The 23295-nt window shown below is 39.1% G+C and overlaps 1 protein-coding gene across 3 annotated transcripts in view; it reads left to right on the top strand.

The window, feature by feature from the left end:
• Positions 1-23295, top strand: part of LOC134356929 (POC1 centriolar protein homolog A-like) — a 151583-nt gene that overhangs the window by 52723 nt on the left and 75565 nt on the right. For all 3 annotated transcript variants that reach the window (XM_063068181.1, XM_063068180.1, XM_063068179.1), the window contains 2 exons: positions 676-809; positions 19332-19400. In XM_063068181.1, the coding sequence (XP_062924251.1) occupies positions 676-809; positions 19332-19400 (203 nt within the window). The remainder of the gene's footprint in view (positions 1-675; positions 810-19331; positions 19401-23295) is intronic.

Below are 23295 nucleotides of genomic sequence, written 5' to 3'. Positions count from 1 at the left end.
TATTCTGCCATCATATTTGATCTACCAAAATGAAGCACCTCACACTTATCTGGGTTGAACTCCATCTGCCACTTCTCAGCCCAGTTTTGTATCCTGTCAATGTCCCGCTGTAACCTCTGACTGCCTTCCACACTATCCACAACACCCCCAACCTTTGTGTCATCAGCAAATTTACTAACCCAATCCTCCACTTCCTCATCCAGGTCATTTATAAAAATCACAAAGAGAAGGGGTTCCAGAACAGATCCTTGAGGCACACCACTGGTCACCAACCTCCATGCAGAATATAACCTGTCTACAACCATTTTTTGCCTCCTTTGGGCAAGCCAATTCTTACTTTCTCAATAAGCCTTGCATTCTTTCCAAAACTTAGAACTTGGGAAAAGAAGACCTAAAGATTACCTATCTGGTGGGATTACTCCATTCCTCAAACATAGGCAGTTATCATTTTTCACTTTTGAAAGACTCAATTATTTATTTTAGCACTTCCTTGGGAAGGCTACTTTAGGTTTATTTTGTTTTTGAGGTTCTGGACCAAAATATGTTTTTAAATAATTGACTGTGAGGAACAGGGAATTGAATAGAGGTTATTAGCTCCAAAATGGTTAAGCTTTTCTGTTGCAGAAGACCTTCTGGTGTGTCTGTTTAAGTTGGGTAATCTTTATTTTCTTGCAGTGCATAGTGCTGTGGTAAACTGCCTCTCATTTCATCCAACTGGAAATTACCTCATCACTGCATCAAATGATTCAACACTGAAGATACTTGATTTATTGGAGGGAAAGTTATTGTACACTCTCCATGGTCATCAGGTGAGCTTGTGTCATTAGAGTTCTTCGTGTTTAACCCAGAGTTTTTTTCACTAATAGCTGTCCATATCTGCTTGTGGTGAGAGTTTGATTTTTAATGCCAAAATCTTAACTAGCTGCTTATTTTCACATCTGGTCAAAGAAGTTCAATCTTTCGATGAGTATTTTTCTTAAGGTTACAAGAACAACGACTCACATTTTTTTCATCCTTTTTGTTTATTTTGAATTTCAAGAAATTGTAAATTCTACTATTGTTAAAAATATTTATTTTACAGTTTTGGGGTCTGTTCATCTAACATGTCTTATTTAAATGAAAACTAATACACTTTTATTACAACATGGTGCTTCCGGCCACCATTATACACTATTTGAACTTATATGCTGGGAATAATTAAGAGAATAAGACTAAGATGTAGGAGCAGAATTAGGCTAATAGTCCCATTGAGGCTGCTCCACCATTCAATCATGGCTGTTTTTTCTTTCTCAACCCATTCTCCTGCTTTTTTCCCTTAACCTTCACTTTGGCATGGATCTGACTCATAGCTGAGGCCAGTGGTCGTTGACACAGAATTAAATTGAACTAACTTGGTGGCTGTCAATCCTGGACCATTTTGTGGATTCTGCGGTTTGATGTTTAATATTCTGTGTGTTATTTATTTGTTTTCTGCTGTTTGCGTGATGTGTCTTTTCTTCTTTTTCCCTTTGTTTCACGAGTTGGGTGTTTGATGTTTTCTTCAAATGGGACCAACGGTATTTTTTTTTGTTTCATGGCTGCCTGCAGGAGGATGAATTTCAGGGTTGTATACTATATAAATACTTAAATAATAAATGTACTTTGAAACTTTCAAGCCCTTACAAATTAAGAACCTCGTTACAAACAAGATTCTGAATTTTAGTGATATTGGTCATGTTTCAAAATTCCAGCATGTAGTGTCTTGATAGTGATTCCTCAAGTTGGTGTTGAGTGATTTGGTGAGTAATGCAGCATTGAATGTCATTGAATGGCAGCTAAAGTCTCACTGTTGGAAATGGTACTTTTCTGGCTTAAGTATGTTGCAAATGGTACTACTTATTAGCTTATGCCTAGATCTTCGGATCTTGCATTGCATGCAGACAATTTCACAATCTGGAGCTGTGAAAAGAACTGAGCACCACGTAGTCATCATCAAAGCATTCTCATTTTTGCTGTATTATGTGGCAGATTAATGCCTGTGAAGTTTCTTTGTGGTGAGGTGATGGAAGACTGAGAAGGTGTGCAATCCAATCACCATTTCTGTGTGAAACTGGTTACAATTACTGCACTAGTCTTTTTGGCATTCGTATGCCAAGCTGAGCCACTGTTGTGGATGGCGCTGTTGAATCTTTATCTGGTTGACGTCTCATTTTGTCTTGGGCTTACCTGTTACTGCATTGTGTCCCACACTCAGTGAATTATGACTGAACTTGTGGCCTGGTGATAATCAGAGTGCGAGTGTAACTTTAGGCCGTGAACTTGCTGCTGTGGTGGAATACATTTGTGCTGCTGCTGATTGCCTTTGAACTATTGGATTTGTTCTCAATCTGTACCACATTGCAGTGTTTTAAAACATAATAAATCCTGCCTTTGTGAAGAAGGAATCATATCTCTTCAAGGTTCATGTAGTAATCTCTCCTCCCAGAGTCTGCAGGATATATACAAGAACAGATAGGTTATAATGCCAGGATCAAACAGATTTATTATTTGTTTTTGTTCTCTCATGAGTTGGTGTAGATTCAGTCTGGTAGGTGTGCCCTTCCTGAGAAGTAATTTTCAAGGTTGACTGTAATTGGATTGAGCTAGCTACAACTAATTCCAGTGCATAGATCGAATTGAAAGGACTACTTGGATTTATTATTTTGTTTAGAAATAATGATTCACTTTTGAGGCAATCTTTCACTTCTGAGGCAATTTTGCAGAGCTAGATTGTCAGTCTAGATAGTCAACCAGATTGCTAAGGGCTTAAAGTTCTATAGGTCAGAGTGGTGGCAGGCTGTCTTTTTTAATAACTATTTTGTAGTTGCATGGTCATCATAATTGCCATTAACTTAAAAACCACTTAAGTAATGGAATTTAAATTCTCTCTCTCTCTCTTCACCAGACTAAATTTCTAAGTCTGACCATAAGTGTATGAGTATATACTTATGTATACTTGGGTATTTGTCCAGACTTCTAAGTATAACTGTAAGTATGTAAACATATACTAAGTTCTAAGTCTGAAGTGTATACTAAGTACAATTTCCCTTTAAGAAAAAGTCAGCAAGGAAAGTGTGCTGGGCTTGCAAGTAAGATTGAAATGCAGCCCTTAGATCCTCACTCCCTACTATCCTGCTGCTGAATGCTCAGTCTGTGGAAAATTAAATTGAAGACCTCAGAGCATAGGGACTGCTGTGTACTTTGCTTCATGGAGACATGGCTCACTCCGACCATTTGGATGCAGCGCTGCAGACTGAGGGCTTCAATATTCAACACAAAGACAGGACAGCTGAGTCTTATAAAGGGAAAGGAGGTGGAGTATGCTTCATGATTAACTTATCATGGTACACAGACGTGATTCTGTCTCAATGCTGCTCACCCGACCTGGAACACCTAACAGTCAAGTATTGCTCCTTTTATCTGCAAATATCCTGGTAGTGGTGTACAAAGTCAGGCAGGCACTGGAGGAGCTGAGCACCATATACTTCTACTCCCAGTATACGGGTAGAGACTAAAGACCTCAGTGCCAATGGTGAGGACCAAGGAGGTATGGTCAAGCGAGGCAGAGGAACACTTAGAGGACTGCTTTGAGTCAGTGAATTGAATAATACTTAGGGATTCATTTTCGATTTTGAATGAACATGCCACAGTTGCCACTGACTTCAAGATCTGTGTGGATGAGTGTATGCCTTCAAGAACATATTGGACATAGCTGAAGAAAGAATTTAGAGAGCTGGCAGAAAACTGAGAAGGAGGACCTTCAGGGTAGTAATTTCTGCATTGCTACTTGTGCCATGCGCCAGTGAGGGTAGAAACAGGATGATTTGGCAGATAAATGCATGGCTGAGAAGCTGGTGAAGGGAGCAGGGCTTCAGGTTCTTGGATCATTAGGATCTCTTCTGGGGGATTTATGACCTGTACAAAAGGGACTAATTGCACCTGAACCTAAAGGGGGACCAATGTTCTTGCAGGTATGTTTGTTTGAGCAGATCAGGAGAGTTTAAACTAATTTGGCTGGGGGATGTGATCCGGAGTGAAGGGACTCAGGAGGGGACGGTTGGAAAAAAAAACAAAGATGGTGTGCAGTCAAACTATCAGGAAGGGCATGTGCATAATAGGACAAATTTGCAGCCAGCAGGGTGACAGTCAGTGCATTAGGGATGCAGAATCAAAAAGGGTAGCAAATACAGGACTTAGTGTTCTATCTCAGTGAACAGAGTATAAGAAATAAGGTGGATGATCTTGTTGCACTTTTACAGATTATTGGGTATGCTGCTGTGGCCATCACTGAATCATGGCTGAAGGTTAGTTATAGTTGGGAGCTGAATGTCCAAGTTACACATTGTATTGGAGGGATGGGAAGGTAGGCAGAGGAGGTGACATGGCTCTGTTGATAAAGAATGGCATCAAATCATTAGAAAGATGTGACATAGGATTAAAAGATGTTGAATCCTTGTGGATTGAGTTAAGAAACTGCAAGGGTAAAATGACTCTGATGGCAGGTATATAGAGGCCTCCAAACAGTAGCTGGGATGTGGACTGTAGATTACAATGGGAAATAGAAAAGGCGTGTCAAAAGGGCAATGTTATGATAATCATGGGAGATTTTAACATGCAGGTAGATTAGGAACATCAGTTTGGGAATGGATCCCAAGAGAGTGAATTTGTTGAATGCCAATGAGATGGCTTTTTAGAGCAGTTTTTCGCGGAGCCTACCAGGAGATCAGCTATACTGGATTGGATGTTATGTAATGAACCGAAGGCAATTGGGGAGCTTAAGGTAGAGGAACCCTTATGAAACAGTGATCACAATATGATTGAGTTTTACTTGAAATTTGATAGGGAGAAAGTCAAGTCTGTCATTGCAGTATTTCAGTGGAGTACAGGAAATTACAGTGGTATGAGAGAGGAGTTGACCAAAGTAAATTGGAAGGAGATGCTGGCAGGGATGATGGGAGAGCTGCAATGGCTTCAGTTTCTGGGAAAAAAATCAGGAAGGTACAGGAAAGATGAATTCCAAAAACTACAGAAATACTCTGTTACATACCTCATGGGTATCTTGTGACTGTCGTATGAGGATGATGTAATGGTCTTTTGGAGATCACCTGATGTAATTTTCCTGCTGATGTGAGGTCACGTGATGACCTGTTCTCACCAGGTATATATGTGTAGACCCCTGGTGACGCAGTTAGTTTTACAGTTAGAATGTTAGCCAGATACTCCGCTCCGCTGTGTATTTGCTTTATGACACAGTTTCGATTTAAAACGGAGTTTTACGTTCTATTGTAAGGTACAACAGCGTTGGGCTGGCAGTTTAATCAATCGCTGCCGGGTTTGTTGATGTATCTTTTCAGCTGAAGGAGTCGTTCGACAATTGAAAGGATTGACCATTATTGAGTTCGTTCAGGAAAGAGTGATCTGCATGAGATAACCTCTGCTAAAAGTGGCAGAAAAGGCTGTGCAGGATCTAGTATCCAGAGGGAAGGCCAGTGCCTTTAAACCGTTGTATTTCCGTCATCGTGAATCTTGTGGACAAGGCAGGATCTGGCTGGGACTGGCGTGACGTCGTGTCTTCAAGGAATTCTATACTTCAGGAAAGTCTCCTAATTGACTGTATAAATCCCTTGGACTTTCGAATTTATCATTCTAAGAACTGTGTTTGAATTTACTGCTGTAAGACTGTTTTCGCATTTATTGCTTTAAGAACTAGTACTGAGTGGCGGTTTGTTAAATGGCCGTATAGTTTATTTCCGGTGAAGATTTTCGTTTGTTTATTTTGTTTTATATTGAGCCGTGTTTAATAAATGTTTGATTGCTTTTATAAAACCTGACTCAATTTTATATTCATTGTTGCCGGTCACGTGACAACTCAATTAGCAAAATAGTACAACAGTGGCAGACAAGGGAGGTCAAAGCTAATGTAAAAGCAGAAGAGAGAGCATACAACAAAGCAAAAATTATTGGGAAGATAGAGGATTGGGAAGCTTTTAAAAACCTACAGAAAGCAACTAAAAGAATCATTAGGATTAAGATTAAATATGAAAGCAAGCGAAAGGCATCTGTTAGTCTTGCGAGACCATGGATCTGCGCCTGGAAAGTCTTCACTCTCCAGAGCGCAGGCCTGGGCAAGGTTGTATGGAAGACTGGCAGTTGCCCATGCTGCAAGTCTCCCCTCTCCACGACACCGATGTTGTCCAAGGGAAGGGCATTAGGACCCATACAGCTTGGCACCAGTGTTGTCACAGAGCACTGTGTGATTAAGTGCCTTGCTCAAGGACACAACCCGCAGCCTCGGCTGGGGCTCGAACTCACAACCTTCAGATCGCTAGTCGAACGCCTTAACCACTTGGCCACATGCCCACACTGAAAGCAAGCTGGCAAACAATATCAAGGGGAATAGAAAAAGCTTTTTCAAGTATCTAAAAAAAAATAAAGAGATATGAGAGTGGATATAGGACCACTAGAAAAGAAAGCCAGAGAAATAATAATGGGTAACAAGGAGATGGCAAATGAACTACAAACATTTGTAAATGACTATTTTTCAACAGTCTTCACTGTGGAGGACTCTAGCAGTGTGCCAGGTGTTGAAGGGTATGAGGGAAGAGAAGTGAGTGCAGTTACTATTACAAGGGAGATGATGCTTCAAAAGCTGACAGATGTAAAGGTGCATAAGTCACCCTGACCAGATGAACTAGGGTTCTGAAAGAGATAGTAGAGTTTGTGGAGAATATTAGTAGTGATCTTCAAGAATAGTTGCACTCTAGCGGGATTCTGGAGTACTGGAAATGTCACTTCACCCTTTAAGAAAGGAGGGAGACAGCAGAAAGCAAATTATAGAAGAGTTAGCATGACCTCAGTGGTTGAGAAGGTTTTGGAATCAGTTGTTAATGATGAGACTATGGAATACTTAGTGACACAGGACAAGATAGGACAAAGTCAGCATGGTTTCCTTGAGGGAAAATCTTGCCTGACGAACCTGTTAGAATTTTTTGAGGAGATTACAAGTAGGATAGATAAAGGGGATGCAGTAGATGTACATTTGGAATTTCAGAAGGCCTTTGACAAGGTGCCATATATGAGGCTGCTTACCAAGCTTAGAGCCCATAGTATTACAGAAAAGTTACTGACATGGTTAAAGCATTGGCTGATTGGTAGGAGGCAGGGAGTGGGAATAAAATAATCCTTTTCTGGTTGGCTGCCAGTGATTAGTGTCACAACAACAACCTTGTACTCAATGTCAGGAAGTTCAAGGAATTATTGTGGACTTCAGGTAGAGGACGTGGAGGGAACACTCACCTATTCTCATCAAGGGATCAGAATTAGAAAGGGTGAGCTGTTTCAAGTTCCTTCGTGTCAACATCTTGGGCCCAAAATATTGATGTAATTTTAAAGAAGGCACAACAGCAACTATATTTCATTAGGAGTTTGAGGTGACTTTGTATGACACCATAACGTAGCAAATTTCTATAGATACTCTGAGACCGTTAATTCTAGCTGGCTGCATTACTGCCTGGTCTGGAGGGGCCACTGCACAGGATCAGAAAAAGCTGCAAACTCACTGAGCTTCATTAGGGGCACTAGCCTCTCCAGCATCAAGGACACCTTCAAAAGACGATGCCTCATTAAGGCTCTATCCATCATAAGGACCCTAATCACCCAGGGCAAGCCTTCTCCTCATTGCTAGCTTTGAGGGGGTGGTACAGGAGCCAGCAGCCACATGCTTAATGGTTTAAGAACAGCTTCTTCCTCTCTGCCAATAGATTTCTGGATGGACTATCTATATATTCTTACCGTAATTCGTAGTTTTTTTATTGCACTGTGCCACTGCCACAAAGCAACTTGTGTATGTTACTACATGCGTAAGTTCACCTAGGTCAGGAATGAAAACGGTAATTCAAATCTTTTTAACTGTATTTATTGTTTAAATTTTTAAAAATGAAGTTGGGCAGGTTTCTCAATAAAAAGCTGGAAACAATGGTAGTCTCTGTGATGGTTCAGGTTCATTAAATGGCTGAAGTAAAAATGAACTTAAACTCTGATTACACCATCCTAGGGATGTTTGACACAACACCTGAGGTTGGATATATTGGTCTTATAAGAGATTGTAATATATTTTACCAGGTTGATACCTAATTATAAGACAAGTTTACTTAAACCTGGGTTGTCTTCTGTGAAGTTAAAATATAAAAGGATGATTCATCGAAGTGTTGATGTATTGAAGAGGGGGCGTATTAAAAATGGGAGCATTTTGTAAGTGAATTTCAGGGCTGGAATTTGGGGGAAAAAAATGGATGCCCTGTCAGTGGTTTATTGTTAATCTGACATTGATGAGAGTTTCCTTAAGCAAGACATTATAAGGTTATGGGTCAAAATGGGTCACAAGGAATTGTCATATGTCTATCAATGTTTCATAAAGTGGCTGTCTTTTATTGTCAGGCAATCTGCCCATCTATCAGGTATATTATTTAAATATGTAAATACATAGTCAGAAGACCTTACTTTCAGGTTCCCTGCCTCCAACGCTATTTAACATTTTAATTGGCCATTGGTTCTCAGCAGGGAATAGTGTTTAATTCAGTACTCAACCTCCTAAAGTTCCTGGCTGTCAGCTGGGGAAAACATTTAAAAATTTCCTTTGGCAGTCATCCGTTTTTGGCTTTGTTAGTGCCAGTGTGACCAAAGATACCCTGAGTGAATTAAACCTTGCTCCTAATGTTTACAGTCTTATTATTCCCTTTCATTATGTTTCATGGAAGACAAATAATACAATTGTATGCCCAGTGCTTTATTGTGTATTAGAGAGGCTGAATATAGTCCCACTGTCTTGCTCTCCACTGATAACTTGTCAATCCTACTTCATATATTTCCGTCACATCAATCTTAAATGATAGATGTACAACATCTTGTCGAAAGAAATTTGCCCAAGTCTATTTCCTTGTACTCTTGATGTTAATTTGAAATTGATGATCTTGTGTCATTAGTTCTCCTGCCAAAAGAAGCAGTAAGCTTCGTCACAGTGAGTTTTTCTGGCAGATCCGGTCGGAACTGCTGGCCCTCAGCTGTTGGAATAGCTATATGCCCCAGACTTTCACATATACAGTTCCAGTTCTGGAAGTATGGAAGTTACTGAATGACAGATGATGCCACCTATCTTATTATGCTCCATCACTGGATTCTGTGTGGAATTCTCCTTCCTTATGCTGGGGAATCACCTCTCAATTCCAAATACCAGGTTTGTTCTTTTGCAGGATCTGAGACTCCATCAGGATCTCAGGCCTGCAAAATAGCTGGAGAAATGGAATGTACATTTTTGAGTTTTTTTTAATGTTTCCAATGTTTTTAATATATTTCTATTGATTTTTTTTAAAATTTGCTTTCAATTTAATTATTTACTCCCAATTTAAAACCTATGATCATATAGGGTTTTTGCAGCTGGGCAAAGCTCCATCTCCAGTTAACTGTGGGCAGGTACTGACTATGGGTATTGATTCCGGGAAGTTGGACTACAACACAATCATTCTGTTAAAAGTGTGGGGATGTTTTCGATATCTTTACTAAATCTCTTTACCGTTTTGCTTCCTGTATAAATACTTACGGCATCTCAGGTCTCTCTTCATAACTATAGTTGCTTATTTTTTTAACGTTGCCAGGAGAATGTGGTCACTATGGTTTCCAGTTTATAGAGTTTTAATGACCTGGTATGTTTTGTGAACGTTGAAGATCTTTCAAGGCCCCTTTAAATATAATAAAATTTACATTACTGATTTTGCTGCCCAGACGCTGCATCTGTAAACTACAAAGCTCATACTGATTAACTCAGGAAAAGCAGGAAGGAAATCTTAGGAACCACTATCTGTCCTTGACTTCTGAAAATAAAGTTGTACTATGACCACCTTCATACATAAATAATTGGAATTATGATGAGTGTATGTTTGTTTTTGCTTAGTATCCACTGGTGTGAGGTTGGTAAAGTAAATTCATCAGAAAAGGTGGAAAATATGCCGCTGTTGAGAATAGTGTTCATGCCTGTAGAACAGCTTGTTCTGAGAAATATGCCAGCTGTATTTATTTATGTGGGTAATGTGCCTAGCCAGACTTGACATATGTTTTTCTTTGGCAACTCACTAGTATTCTGGGAGGGAGCTGAGGAAGTGATAGATTAGAAGGGGAAGTGATAGTATTCCAGAAATATGCTTTGACGTAATAAGACCCCTGTTTCAAGTGCATGGTATGTATGATACCAGCTGATCATTGTTAGTTTACCCAGGGAGTGTGGCCAAGTTTACATTCCTATATATAATTATAACCTAGATGGTCCTTCCTTTCCAAGGTTAGTGTTAAGCAAGAGCTTGTCTGCTTCAGACTGATGACATTTTACAGCTGCTTTTCCATTTATGCACCTGTTTTTTGAAGGAAGTTAACGATGGATCAATTCACCAAGGAAGCTTAAGAGTTTTAGGGTGTTAAATTAGCACTTGATTATTTTAAATATGTTTTAATCTCACAGTACAAAATTTGTTCTCTTTCAGTAGTCACATCGTTTACATTAGAAAAATCCTTACAGACATTGAGAATTTTCACTTAGGATCTCGGAAAATGAGTTGAAACAAATACTACTTGGGCTAATATGGAATTAGCTAAGTAGTGTTTATTCTGTTGGTTCACAAGCTTTTGTTCTTCATCGCTGTGCTGTTCTCAACATCAATTATTTCAGTGTGTGCATTCTTCCTGTCTAGTAGAAAACAGCTCATAGAGGATTTGAAATTAATGTTCATGATCACCAACAGCTTCAAATATGAATTAAATAAAGCATCACATTTCGCAGATTTATTATTTTTCTCTAGCTGTTCTGCAAATGAAATATTATATCAGAGTTTACATATTAAAAAGGGAAATATTATCTTAATATTATCACTTCTGAAATTGCATGCATTCTTTTAGATATTTACAGAATATTTTAAATTAAAACATGTTTTGAGAAAAGTTTTGATGAAAACTTCAGTAATATTTGAATATTAATTTCAACATTTTTATTATGGTATCAAGTTAATAGATTGAAAACATTTTTTTCAGTGAATGGGGACCAATTATGAAATAATTTTGTAATTATAACTAGTTTCCACAATTCTGATTTTCACCAGTGAACTGGGCACTCTCTTTTGCAAGATTAAATGTTGGTAAAGATCTACATAGATTTAGGTGGTGGTTCCATAGAGAACTACCAGCAAGCTGCTTTTCACAGCTCAGTACATTTCTGACTTCTGTGTTCATGCTCAATCTAGTCTATCAGCTGTACTCTTCCCATGGTCACACTTTCCTTTTGTGGTACTGCAGAACTGATTGACGTGAAGAGTGCAGCTATTCTGTGGAGCAAGTGCATACAGCTAGATCTTGGGCAGCAGATTCTGAGGAGCTGAAGCCTCAACCCCAGACTACTCTGTTATCCTTTGACAGCTTGTTGTTGCCAAAAGTCCTTTTAGATTATTTTTAAATGTTTATGACAACCAGTCATTTAAAAGCTGTTTGCTGGGGCTGCAAAGGAATTTTTTTTCTGGCTTAACCCTTGTTTTGGGCGGCCGTTTTTTGCTTGCCTTTGCATACATAGTTCTCTAGTGTTAGCAGTAAAAGAGGTGCTTAGCATGTTTTCAACGATAAAGTGGGCCGGTAATTAGATAGCGGTGAAGTTGTAGTCCTAACATGGGACGTCCAAGTCTTGCTTCGCAGTACAGTTTACCAGTGGAGAAAGCGAAGCAATCAGGGAATGCAAATCTAGGAAGTCCAGGGAAGGTTCAGGCACACATTAGGCGCTATCTGGTACATCAGGGAGCAAATCAGGATCAGTAGTATAAATGGTAGTTTACTTTTAAGAATTTAAAGAAATACATCATTTAATCTTCTGTGGTTTTTCAGTAGTTCTTCTCCCGCCCCCAAAAGTATAATAATGCAGCCTGTGCAATGTCAGTTTTGCCTTGTGTTTGGATTCATGGAAACTTTCTCCCCTAGAGAGTTCATATGCAAGAAATGTAGGCTAATCCAACACCTCAGGAACAGGGTGGCCGAACTTGAGGAGGTAACTGACCAGCGATGTTGAAGAGAATTGGCAGATCTGCTCCAGATGTCCCTTATGGAGATGGTGTGCAGCCCAAGAGAGCCGCAGGTTGTGACTCCAGACCAGAAAGAAAGAGGCAGGTGGGTGCCCGTGGGAAGGAAGCGCAGAGTAAGAGGTGAACACTGTCCAGGGGCATCAACCCCAGAACCGGAAGTGTCCAACCATTTTGAACATCTAGTAATGCTTGACAATGACCATGAAACCTCTGAGGTGGTAGGCAGGACAAAGGAGCTCCACAAGACCCTCTCTAATTCTAAACCTAAACTCTGGGTTGCATTTGAATGGGGAAGGGGGGCACTAATGTGCTGAACAGGCTTATGCTTCAATGAGTTGAGAACTGTTTAAACTAGGGAATGGTGGGCAGGGAACTCGGAACAGGCTAGGCTCAACCGTTTAAACACCTTAGTGGAGAATAACATATTAGGACATAAACCAATTATAGGCTTCAAAAATTTAAAAATGGGTCAGAATAAGATGAAAAACATTAGTAATAGTCTAAGGATGGCCTGTATAAATGCAAGAAGTATTAAGAATAAAATAGGTAAGCTGGAATTATATGCACATGCGTATAAGTATAATATAATAGCAATAACTGAAACCTGGCTAACCTCAGAGGATGTTGATAAATTTTAGATTAGATTATGAGGACACTCAGTCCTCGTTTATTGTCATTTAGAAATGCATGCATTAAAAAATGATACAATGTTCCTCCGGTATGATATCACAGAAACACAAGACAGACCAAGACTAAAACTAACAAAAACCACGTAATTATAACATATAGTTTCTACAGTGCAAAGCAATACTGTAATTTGATAAGAGCAGATCATGGGCATGATAAAAAAAAAGTCTCAAAGTCCTGATGGCCCATCATTTCATGCAGACAGTAGAAGGAAGAAAACTCTTCCTGCCATGAGCTTCCAGCGCTGCAAACTTGCCGATGCAGCATCCTGGAAGCACCCGACCACAGTCCGACTCTGAGTCCATCCGAAAACTTTGAGCTTCCGACCAGCCCTCCAGCACCGAGCACCATCTCTGCCGAGCACTTCGACCCTGGCCCTGGCTGCCAAGCAACAGGCAAAGCCGAGGATTCAGGGCCTTCCCCTCCGGAGGTTTCAGATCACACAGTAGCAGCGGCAGCGAAACAGGCAATATAATATAATATTAAAGGATGTACGTGGGAAAGATAGGCGAGATTGTAAAGATGGAAGAGTAGCCATATACATAAGAGGGGATTTAAACATGAGATTGCTTATAATAGGAGATGAATCAAGACTTAGTGAAGATAAGTTTTAAGAATAAATTGAATAGGTACATGGATGGGAGAGGTCTGGAGGGTTATGGACTGGATGCAGTTCATTGGGACTAGCGGAACAATGTTTCGGCACAGACTAGCAGGGCCGAATGGCCTGTTTTCTGTGCTGTCGTGTTCTATGGTTCTATGGTTCTGTACCTAGGTGAGAATTGAAAGCTATAACGATAAAGGAAAAACACTGGGTGTATGTTATAGACCTAATGCTGATAGTGATCTTAATAAACAACTCTATCAGGATATTAAAAAGTACATTCTGAGGGTGATGGTTTAGTTAAAGGTGAGAGTAATTTCCCAGATATTGAGTGGGTGAACCCAGTGACGAATGAATTACAGGACAGTGAATTCCTTGAGTTATTGAATGATTATTTTTTTGACCCAGTATGCCAATATACCAATTAGAGGGGAGGCATGTCTAAATTTAATGCTCTGTAACAATCAGGATAGAATTTTGAGTGCGGAAGTTGTTGAGGCCTTAGCAACAAGTGATCATAATATTATTAGTCTCTAAGCTTTTTCAGAGAGTATATCAGCAAAAGCCAGAACCATTAAATTGAATTTCAGAAAGGCAAAGTTTGTGCAGATGCAGCAAAGGCTTCAAAGGATAAACTGGAAGGAACTGCTTGATGTTAAGTTAGTTGAGGAAGAATAGTGTCAATTTAAAGAGGTAATACATGCGGTGCAGGAAATATTCATACCCAAGGTTGGGAGAAGCAATAAAAACAATAAATTAACTGCATGGATGAATAAAGATATACATAAAAAATTACTGAAGAAAAGACAGCTATATAACCATAGGGCATGTGAAAATATGAGTGCAAAAGGCAAGAGGGAAATTCAGATTGCCAAAAGGCAGGTTGAGAACGATTTGCTGATAATGCTAAGAATAACCCTAAGAGATTTTTTTCAATAGGTAGTTAAAAGAAAAAGTCAAGGAGAAAGTTAAGTGTATTAGCAATAATAGTGGGGTGTTAAATTATACAGAGAAGGACCTAGCAGATACTCCTAACGCATATTTTGCTTAAGTATTCACCTGCAAAGATGTTAGCAATATGCCAGTGAGTGTAGAGGAAAAATAAGGTTAGACATCTTAGAAAGTGAGGCCCAGCTTCAGCTGAAAAGGCTGAAGTTAATTAATCTCCAGGGCCAGACAACTTATATGCAAGGGTACCTGGAGTTTTGGTGATTATATATACAAAGCCCTAGCATGTATTTTATAAAGGTCAGTGAAGATTGGTGAAATCCCTAAAGACTGGAAATGGGCTAACATTGTCCCAGTATATAACAAAGGTGACCTCACTGACCCTGATAACTACAGACTACTAAGCTTAACATGTATTGCAGCCAAGATAATGGCAACAATACTAAAGAATGAGATGGGAAAGCACCTGATAAGAACAGACGCGTTAGAAGAAAGCCAACATGGGTTTAGAAAGGGGAAATAATATTTTACTAATATGCTGGAGTTCTATCAAGAGGCAACTAAAATTTATGATAACAATAGAACAGATGATATAATTTGGACTTTCAGAAGGCTTTTGACAAGGTACCCCATGAGAGGTTAATTATCAAAGTACAGGAGGTAGGGATTCAGGATAAGGTGTACAAATGGATGCAACATTAGCTCAAAAACAGAACACAAAGAGTCACGGTGAGATGATCATTTTCACGCCTAGAAGATGTTAAAAGTGGAGTTCCGCAGGTATCAGTTTTGGGGCGGCTGCTGTTTTTAGTTTACAGTAATGATTTGGATAAGTGCAAAGCAAATAAACTAGTTAAGTTTGCCAGTGAAAAATACTTAGGAGCTGATAACATTCAGACAGCAGAATCTGCGCAGGTAGATCTGACATCAGGAAGCATTTCTTTACACAGCAAGTTGTGGACACATGGAACAAACTACCTGGTTGTGTAGTTGAGAGTAGTACCTTAGAGACTTTTAAATTTAAACTTCATAGTTATTACAACACACTATATGAATAGGAATTTGGCAAGCTTTATTGGGCCTATTGGCCTGTTCTTGTTAAAAACTTTCTAATATTCTAAAAAAAAAGATTAAGACATAAGACATTAATGCATAAGGTAATTCCAGAAATTCATCGAAACCCCAAAATAAAGAAAAATGAACAAACCATTTAACTGCAATTTTTTAAACAAGTTTGGTGATTTCCCCCATTGAGAGCTGATGGATTAGAGGCAATCTGCATCTGTTCAATTAGCATGGAATGTTTGTTTTTATCCACTGGAGCTGGTGAAAAATATGGAGGCAGTCTGGAGGTCAGATGCACTGGCATCTAGCTGCAGTGTGCCTCTAACTTCTATGTTTCCAGCAACAAGTGTAGGAGTCAGCTAGATCACAAGGAGGATATTTCCAATGGTTCTCCATGGAATTCCCAGACAGATACAAATATGCTTCAGGCTCTTATGTTTGGATAATAAATGATAGAAGTGTTGTCAGAAATTTTGCATCAGTTCTAGTTCACCATTTTTGAAGCATGGTTATTTCATGAAATATGCGTAATTTCTAAAAAATCTTGGAAAAACATCAGAAAAAGCTCAGGCTCTTTTCCAGGAATATGTCGTAAATCTATAAAGAAGTGATATTCTGCAGTAGATGACTATAACACATTTTATCCAGATGTACACTAATGATACAAATCTGCCTTGCTGACACTACTATAGTCTCTCTTTGTAAACTGTCAGATGGCTTATTCAGTGGTAAGAAATTGTAACAACGAAGACCAAACCCCGTCTTTTGTTCATTCCAGTTCTTTGCCAAACTATAAAGTAAAGCCATCTCACTAGTGACTGAGACCAAAACAAGACGTTCATAACTTTGTTGTCCTATTTGAGCTTCCGAAAGTAGGAAGCTCTGCTTATTTCAACTTCACTACTATCCTTATCACTACTAACTGAGCTCATCTGTTATGAAACTCTAATCTGTACCTTTGTTCTTTTTAGACTAAATAGTTTAACACACTCCTGACCAGCCTCTCACCTTCTCCTATAGATTTAAACCTGCACCAGAGGACTGTCCATGCTTGAATTCACATCAACTGCTGTTTGCATGTTGTTACTGGAGTTATTGAAATGTATCCCTATCCAGTGAAGCAATATCTCAGTTTTGATACTCTCTTCCTTGTTTTCGAATCCGTTCACAGTATTGCTTCTTCCTATTCTTAAACTGCATTAGTTTGGAAGCATTTATTTTTTAACAATTTCACCCTCTCATGTATCTGGTTTTAATTGTTGTACAGTTGTCTGCTGTGCTGTTGGCTGCAGAAGCGATAAATTGTGGAATTTCTTTCATTTACTTACCCACCTCGTTACCTCTCATTATCTCTGATAAAATGCTCTTTCAATTCTTCTTTCTGGTCATCGACACTTGTGAAATGCCTTGGGCCATGTTAAATAAATACAAGTTATGATTATTGTGCTCAAATGTTTCCAATTTTTAAATTTGTTTTAAAACTTAAGGTTGATTTTATGGAATTAGGATGTTTACCTTGAAAGTTTCTGAGGATGAATTTTACATCAAGTTATGTTGCCAGAAACTAAGAAACCTACCTTATGGTTGTCTTCATCATATTAATGGGGGGTGGGGAGAAAAGATTTTTTTAAGCCTAAGCATTTATGCAAGGAAGTTAGTACTTAAACAGCATATTGTTCAATTAATAGTTAATAGCAAAAAATATACTTGTAAAAATAAAGCACAAAATATAGTATTTAATAAAAGTGCATGTTTTTGAATGGACAGATTTTTTTCTATCAGTGATAAATATGTGTTTATAGTAATTTGATGCAGATAACTGTTGAAGTTTTCTTGAACAGCAGTGGTAACTGATCAAGAAAAAACCTATTGTGTGAGCTTGAATGAATCGTTATTTGAATGAACAAATGTTGCTGAGCATTGAATACCATTTTTTTGAACAAACTTGATATATGTACAAAGGAGAATTGACCTTTGGAAACTATTTTAGCATTTTATTTTATGCTCGCCACCTGCACCTTTATGTAATACAGTACCTTGAAAAACTATTCAGCCCCCAACCCTTTGTTCACATAAGTTAATATTTCAACCAGGGTTTTGATCAATATAACTGAAAATTTTTCTTTCGGAATCACATAATCCTTTTTTTTCCACAGCAGAGCTCAAAAAACAATGAAAGTTGTAAAGCATGAAAAACTAAAAATTCAAAAAATAATATATCAACTTCAAAAAATATTCATTCCCCCTTTGTTCAGTACTTAGTTGAACCACCTCTCTCAGCTATTATAGCCAGTAGTCTTGTTGGGTAAGTCTCTGTTAACTTGCACAATGTGATGGAGCAAGATTTGCCCATTCGTCCTTGCAAAATCCCTCAAGCCGTGCTGATTAGTTGGAGAGCAGCAGTGGTCAGCAATCTTGAGGTCTTGTCAGAGTTGTTCGATTGGGTTAAGGTCAGGACTCTGACTGAACCACTAAAGGACATCAGTTTTCTTCATTTGAAGCCACTCCATGGTTGCTCTGGCAGTGTGCTTTGGGTTGTGGTTTCTTCTAAGTTTAAACTTTCCGGCAGAGTCTAAGAGGTTTTTATTCAGGGTCTCTCTGTATTTAGTAGCATTAATCTTCCTATCAATCCTGACCAGATTTCCATTCCCTGCTTCTGAAAAACATGTGTTTAACATGATGCTACCTCCACTATTTCCAGTAGTGGTGATGTTGCCTGGCTGATGAGCAGTATTAGATTATGCCACACGTACCACTTAGTGTTGAGGCCAGAGAGTTCTACTGTAGTCTCATCCGATCACAGGACCTTCTCCCCCTTTACAGTATCTTGTAACTGACACTTCGCAAAGCCTTTACAGGCAAGGTCATGCTTTTGTTTTTGCCATGGCTTCTTCATTGCCACACTTCCATAAATACTCTTTTTGTGCAATGCCTTGTGGAGCCATGAACCTCAGCTCTAGTTGCAGCCACTGGCTTCTGCAGCTCACTCAGAATGACTGTTGGTGTCACAGTAGCCTCTCTTACAAGTGACATTTTTCTCTGGTGACTAAGTTCAGAGGGGTGCTCTGACGTAGGCAGCATGGCTGTGGTTTCACAATGGACTGCACTGAGCTCCAGGTATGTTCAGTGCCTTTGGTACAGTCCTATACCCTTCCCTGGATTTGTGCTTCTCTCTTATCATTTCCCTGACTTGAATGATATTTTGTTTTCATTTTCGTTTGGTCTATTCAAAATCTACCATACTGTTGGACCTTACAGAGAGTGGGGGTATATTTTCTTATGAATTAATAGAATATAAAATCCTCCAATTTTCTGCATCAATAAATTGGGTAGGCTGTTAGTATGCAGTATTGTACCTGAGAAAGTTAGTGTAATAATTACAAAGGGGATAAATATTTTTTCATCCTTACAATTTTGGTTTCTAATTTTTAGTAAATTGTTAGCAGGTTTTGGAATTTTTCTGTTGATTTGACATGATGCACAATGTTTTTTTTTGTTTATTGAGGTACAGCATGGAGTAGGCCCTTCCAGCCCTTCGAGTCACGCTGCCCAGCATCCCCGGTTTAACCCTCACGTAATCACGGGACAGTTTAAAATGACCAGTTAACCCACCAACCGGTATGTCTTTGCACTTTGAAACTGGAGCACCCAGTGGAAACCATTCGGTCACGGGGAGAACGTGTAACCTCCGTACAGATAGTGGCGGGTGTAAATTAGCTCAAAAAAATCCTACCTCATTGTATTTTAAATTTAGAAAATGAGACAGTAAGATGTGAATATATTTGTGGGGGGTGAATTCTTTTTCAAGGCACTGTATCTTGGTTTGCTCTGTCACTTGAAAAGATACCTGAATGAAGTGTGGACATGTGGACTGGAAATAATGTACAATTCCTTATTGTCTTAAGGGTCCAGCTACTTGTGTTGTTTTTTCCAATGCTGGGGACTTCTTTGCTTCGGGTGGTTCAGATGAACAGGTGAGCATTCCTCTTTGCTATAGCACAATCACAAAAGCTACATTTTAAATTTACTTACGATTTCCTCGTACATTGTGTTTTATTAATAGGATATTGCAAAAATTATCTTGTAAAAGTGATTTTTTTTCATTTTTGATATATTGTTATTTTGAGTTATGAACTTGTATAGCAGGGAAGCAGGTGCTTTAGTCATACATGTTCATGTTGACCACTGAGTGCCGTTTAGATTAATCTGATTTCACTCTTATCACAGACTCCTAAATCTTACTTCATTTCTATCGCATACCAACACACTAGGTACATTTTGCATTGGCTATTTAACTTAGCAACTTGCATGCATTTTGGATACTGCAAGAAACCGGAGCACTTGGATGAAACTCACAGTCAGAGGGAGAAAAATGCATAATTCGCATAGATAATAGTGGAAGTCATGATTGAACATGGTTTGGTGGAGCTGAGAGGTAGTTACTAGCCATGCTATTCATAGACTTGGCCATTATTTAAGTGTAATTCTTCCAATGTCTTTAATGTAACATGTACATCTAGCTGAATACAAGAACTACTTTTATGGTGGTCATCTTCTTCATTATGTGCCGTGTCATATGATAGGCAATCATGGTTTCACGACCATGATTGCTCTTGGAAAATTTCTCTACAGAAGTGATTTGCCATTGCTGCCTTCTGGGCAGTTTTTTTTTGCAAGAAGGGTAACCCCATCCATTATCAATACTCTTCAGAGACTGTCTGCCTGGCGTCAGTGGTCACATGAACAGGTCCTGTGATACGCACTGGCTGCTCATACGACCATCCACCACCTGCTCCCATCGCTTCACGTGACCTTGATCGGAGGGCTAAGGAGGTGCTACACCTTGCCCAAGCATGACCCGCAAGCTAACGGAGGGAAGGAGCACCTTACACCCTCTTTGGTCGTGACATATCTGTACCCCACCACCCTTTTGTGGTGGTAAGCTTTGAATTCAACACTAATATCATGTTGCTGCCATCTGTTCTACTCTTCTCTCTCTCTGCTTTGAAGGACAGATTTGTGCTGAATAACAATGTTATGCTTGTCAGTATTTTCCCTTTGTCGGCCCAGGAATTAAAGCTTGGAAATGAAAATCGAAAGCAAAACTCTACATGCTGTAAAGTTGAAATATCAGCTGACAATGCTGGAAGCCTTCAGAAGGTCAGGCAGCAAGAAACAGTGTTAATGTCTCAGACTGAAGACCCATCATTAGGATAGGGAAAAAGAGCAAAGTCACAGAGAAGATGGAAGTAACACTGAAAGTTGACATGTATAAAGCAAGCAGTTAGGAAGACAAGTGTTAGCCTTTTCAAGTAGAAGACTGAAGATATCTTTGTAAATGACATAGGTTTCTGATGAAACAGTGCTGAGAATATTGTGCTTACATCTCTGCATAAGGAAGTACGTGGGGTGTGACGATGTGTTGTTGATTTGTCCTATGCAAAGTGTAACAGACTGGGGTTGTATGCTCTTGAATTTAGGTAAATGTGAAATTTTCACTGAAGCGTGCAAACTTCCTATGACAGGGAAACACAGGAATAATATTTTCTTGATTAGATTTGGTATAGTAGATTTGAGCTGAGCTTATAGGATCGCCACATTCTTTTCTCATGGAGATGTTTATATCATTTTGAAACAACTGGTAGATAGGGAGGTATTGGGGATTTTGGTGCTATACATTGTGTTGATTTTGGAAATGTGCAGGGGAATATCTGACTTGACAAACAGCATTTTTATTTGTTCAGTATAATCATGGCTCTTAAAATGAGTTATTTATAATTTTCATTCAGCTATAGCTACATTTCCAGCTTTTCCAAGGAGTGACTGACTTGATTTTACTACAAACCTACTGGCCAGTATGAACAAGCAGTGGTATTAAAGTTAAGAAGGCTGACATAGAACTAAAGAATCTCTTCATTCAAGAATTTTTAGTCTAATATTTGAATGCAGTATTCATTATGCTGCAGCTTAAAATGATAAAACCTTACTGAGAAAGGCAAACTTTATTTTAACAGTAGTTATTGTGGATTTTTAACATTCTCTGACTCATATATTACAAGGCTTCAGTAAAATGAGAACACTTTCTGAAATGCAGGTTCTTGTTTCTGATTTTTTTCCCCTTTTTTGGATATTCACATTACTTCTGGCAGCTTAGTCAATGAGAACTCCAACAGGGACCATGTCAGAGAGTGAATCTTGTTTAAGGAATTCTTTGCAGTACTGCTTTTGGCATTGTTGACTCCTGAGTCATTGATAAGGTCTCCTTGGTTTCTTGGCTCTCAACAGGCAATTCTCTTGATAGTGTGGGCCATCAATGTTCTTGCTGATACTCAATGCCATACTAAGCAAAGCAGCTCAGTTGATTGAAGCCCTGTTTAAAACCCTGGGTAGTTACTCTTCCTATCTCTGACGAACTGGCTGAAAAATGTACCAGAGCAACTTTCCAAGATTTCTTTGATAATCCTTTCCCAACCCATTCCCAATTATTAGATTTATAAGGATATGGGGAAGCAATCAGCTGCAAGTTTTGATCCATGATTATTCTGAAATGGACATTTACTACCATTTATTGTCACTATCTAATATCCTAGAACCCATTATCCAGCAGCATTGAATGAACTCATTCCTCACACTGAATAAAATGGCTCAAGAAGGTGGCTCTACATTCCCTCTTGAGGGCAATTAGGGATAAGCAGTAAGTGCTGGCTTTGGCAGTGACACACATTCTAACAACGATTAAAAATAAAATGGGATTAATGATTACCACTTACAGTTGCAAGTGTGATCTGTGTTATTTTATAAAATGGTAGCCAATTTACACACAGCTGCTGTCTCACAATTCAGTGTGACTCACTTCCACTTAAATTCTGCGGGCTGTGAGTTGAGAAATGCTGTGTGTAGACTTCAGACTATTCCACAGATGGAGAAGCAACTGCTTGACTGGGAGAATGGATGGGTTGTCCTGTGTCATTTTCATTCATCTTTTGTATGCTTCTGTCAAACAGAATTGAGGTACTCAGTGCCTTGCCCTGTGCACATTCTCCATTTTAAGTGGGCACAAATTGATGAGGACGTTGCATTTTCTTCACTGGGATTTTGAGAAAATCCCTGAAGCTTTTTCCTCTGTCTTTGCAGAAATCGTGGGTCGAAGGGTCTGTACTGTGCTGTAATGTTCTATGTTCTAAGTCTCTTGTTGTGATGGATCATGGAGCAGAGTATCTGTTTCAGCAGCTGGTATTGGTCATGGAGGTCTGTAATCTGCTTGTTGGAGCTGGTTGAATGTAATTAGAGCCTCTGTTAGGGATATTGGTCTGGTTGAAGAGGTAGTGTTTGTTTTCTTTTAGTAAGACAAATAGAAGCATTGATTTCATGCCAAGTGCCACTTAATAGCCATGAAGATTGGACTGATATCAAGGGAAGACACAAGTTTAATACTGACCTGAGGTGCATTAAACGCTAGATGTAGGAAGAGGGGGCATTTAGTAATTCAGAATGAACTGATAATATGACATAGCCTGGATTCTGAAGCACGACGTACCTCTTGGTCCAGAAAACTGTTGTCTCATTTGACGGAACACAGGGCTATGTGCTTACTCCCTTGATTTACTCAAATTTATACCCATCATTGCGTGGCTCAGCATAGCTCCAATACCATACTTAACTTTGCTGATGACGACTGTTGTTGGCTGAAACAAAGGTGATGACAAACAGGCGTATTGAAGGGAGATTGAAAACCTGATTGAATGGTGTTACAACAACATCCACTCACTCAACATCAGCAAGACAAAAGAACTGATTATTGACTACAAGAGAAGGAGCTGGAAGCCCATGAGCCAGTTCACACTAGGGGTTCAGAGGTAAAGAGGGTCA

Source organism: Mobula hypostoma, chromosome 15, assembly GCF_963921235.1.
Source record: "Mobula hypostoma chromosome 15, sMobHyp1.1, whole genome shotgun sequence".
In the NCBI taxonomy this organism is placed as follows: Eukaryota; Metazoa; Chordata; class Chondrichthyes; order Myliobatiformes; family Myliobatidae; genus Mobula; species Mobula hypostoma.
Note: the sequence above shows the minus strand (reverse complement) of the source record. Positions and strands in the feature narration are given on the sequence as shown.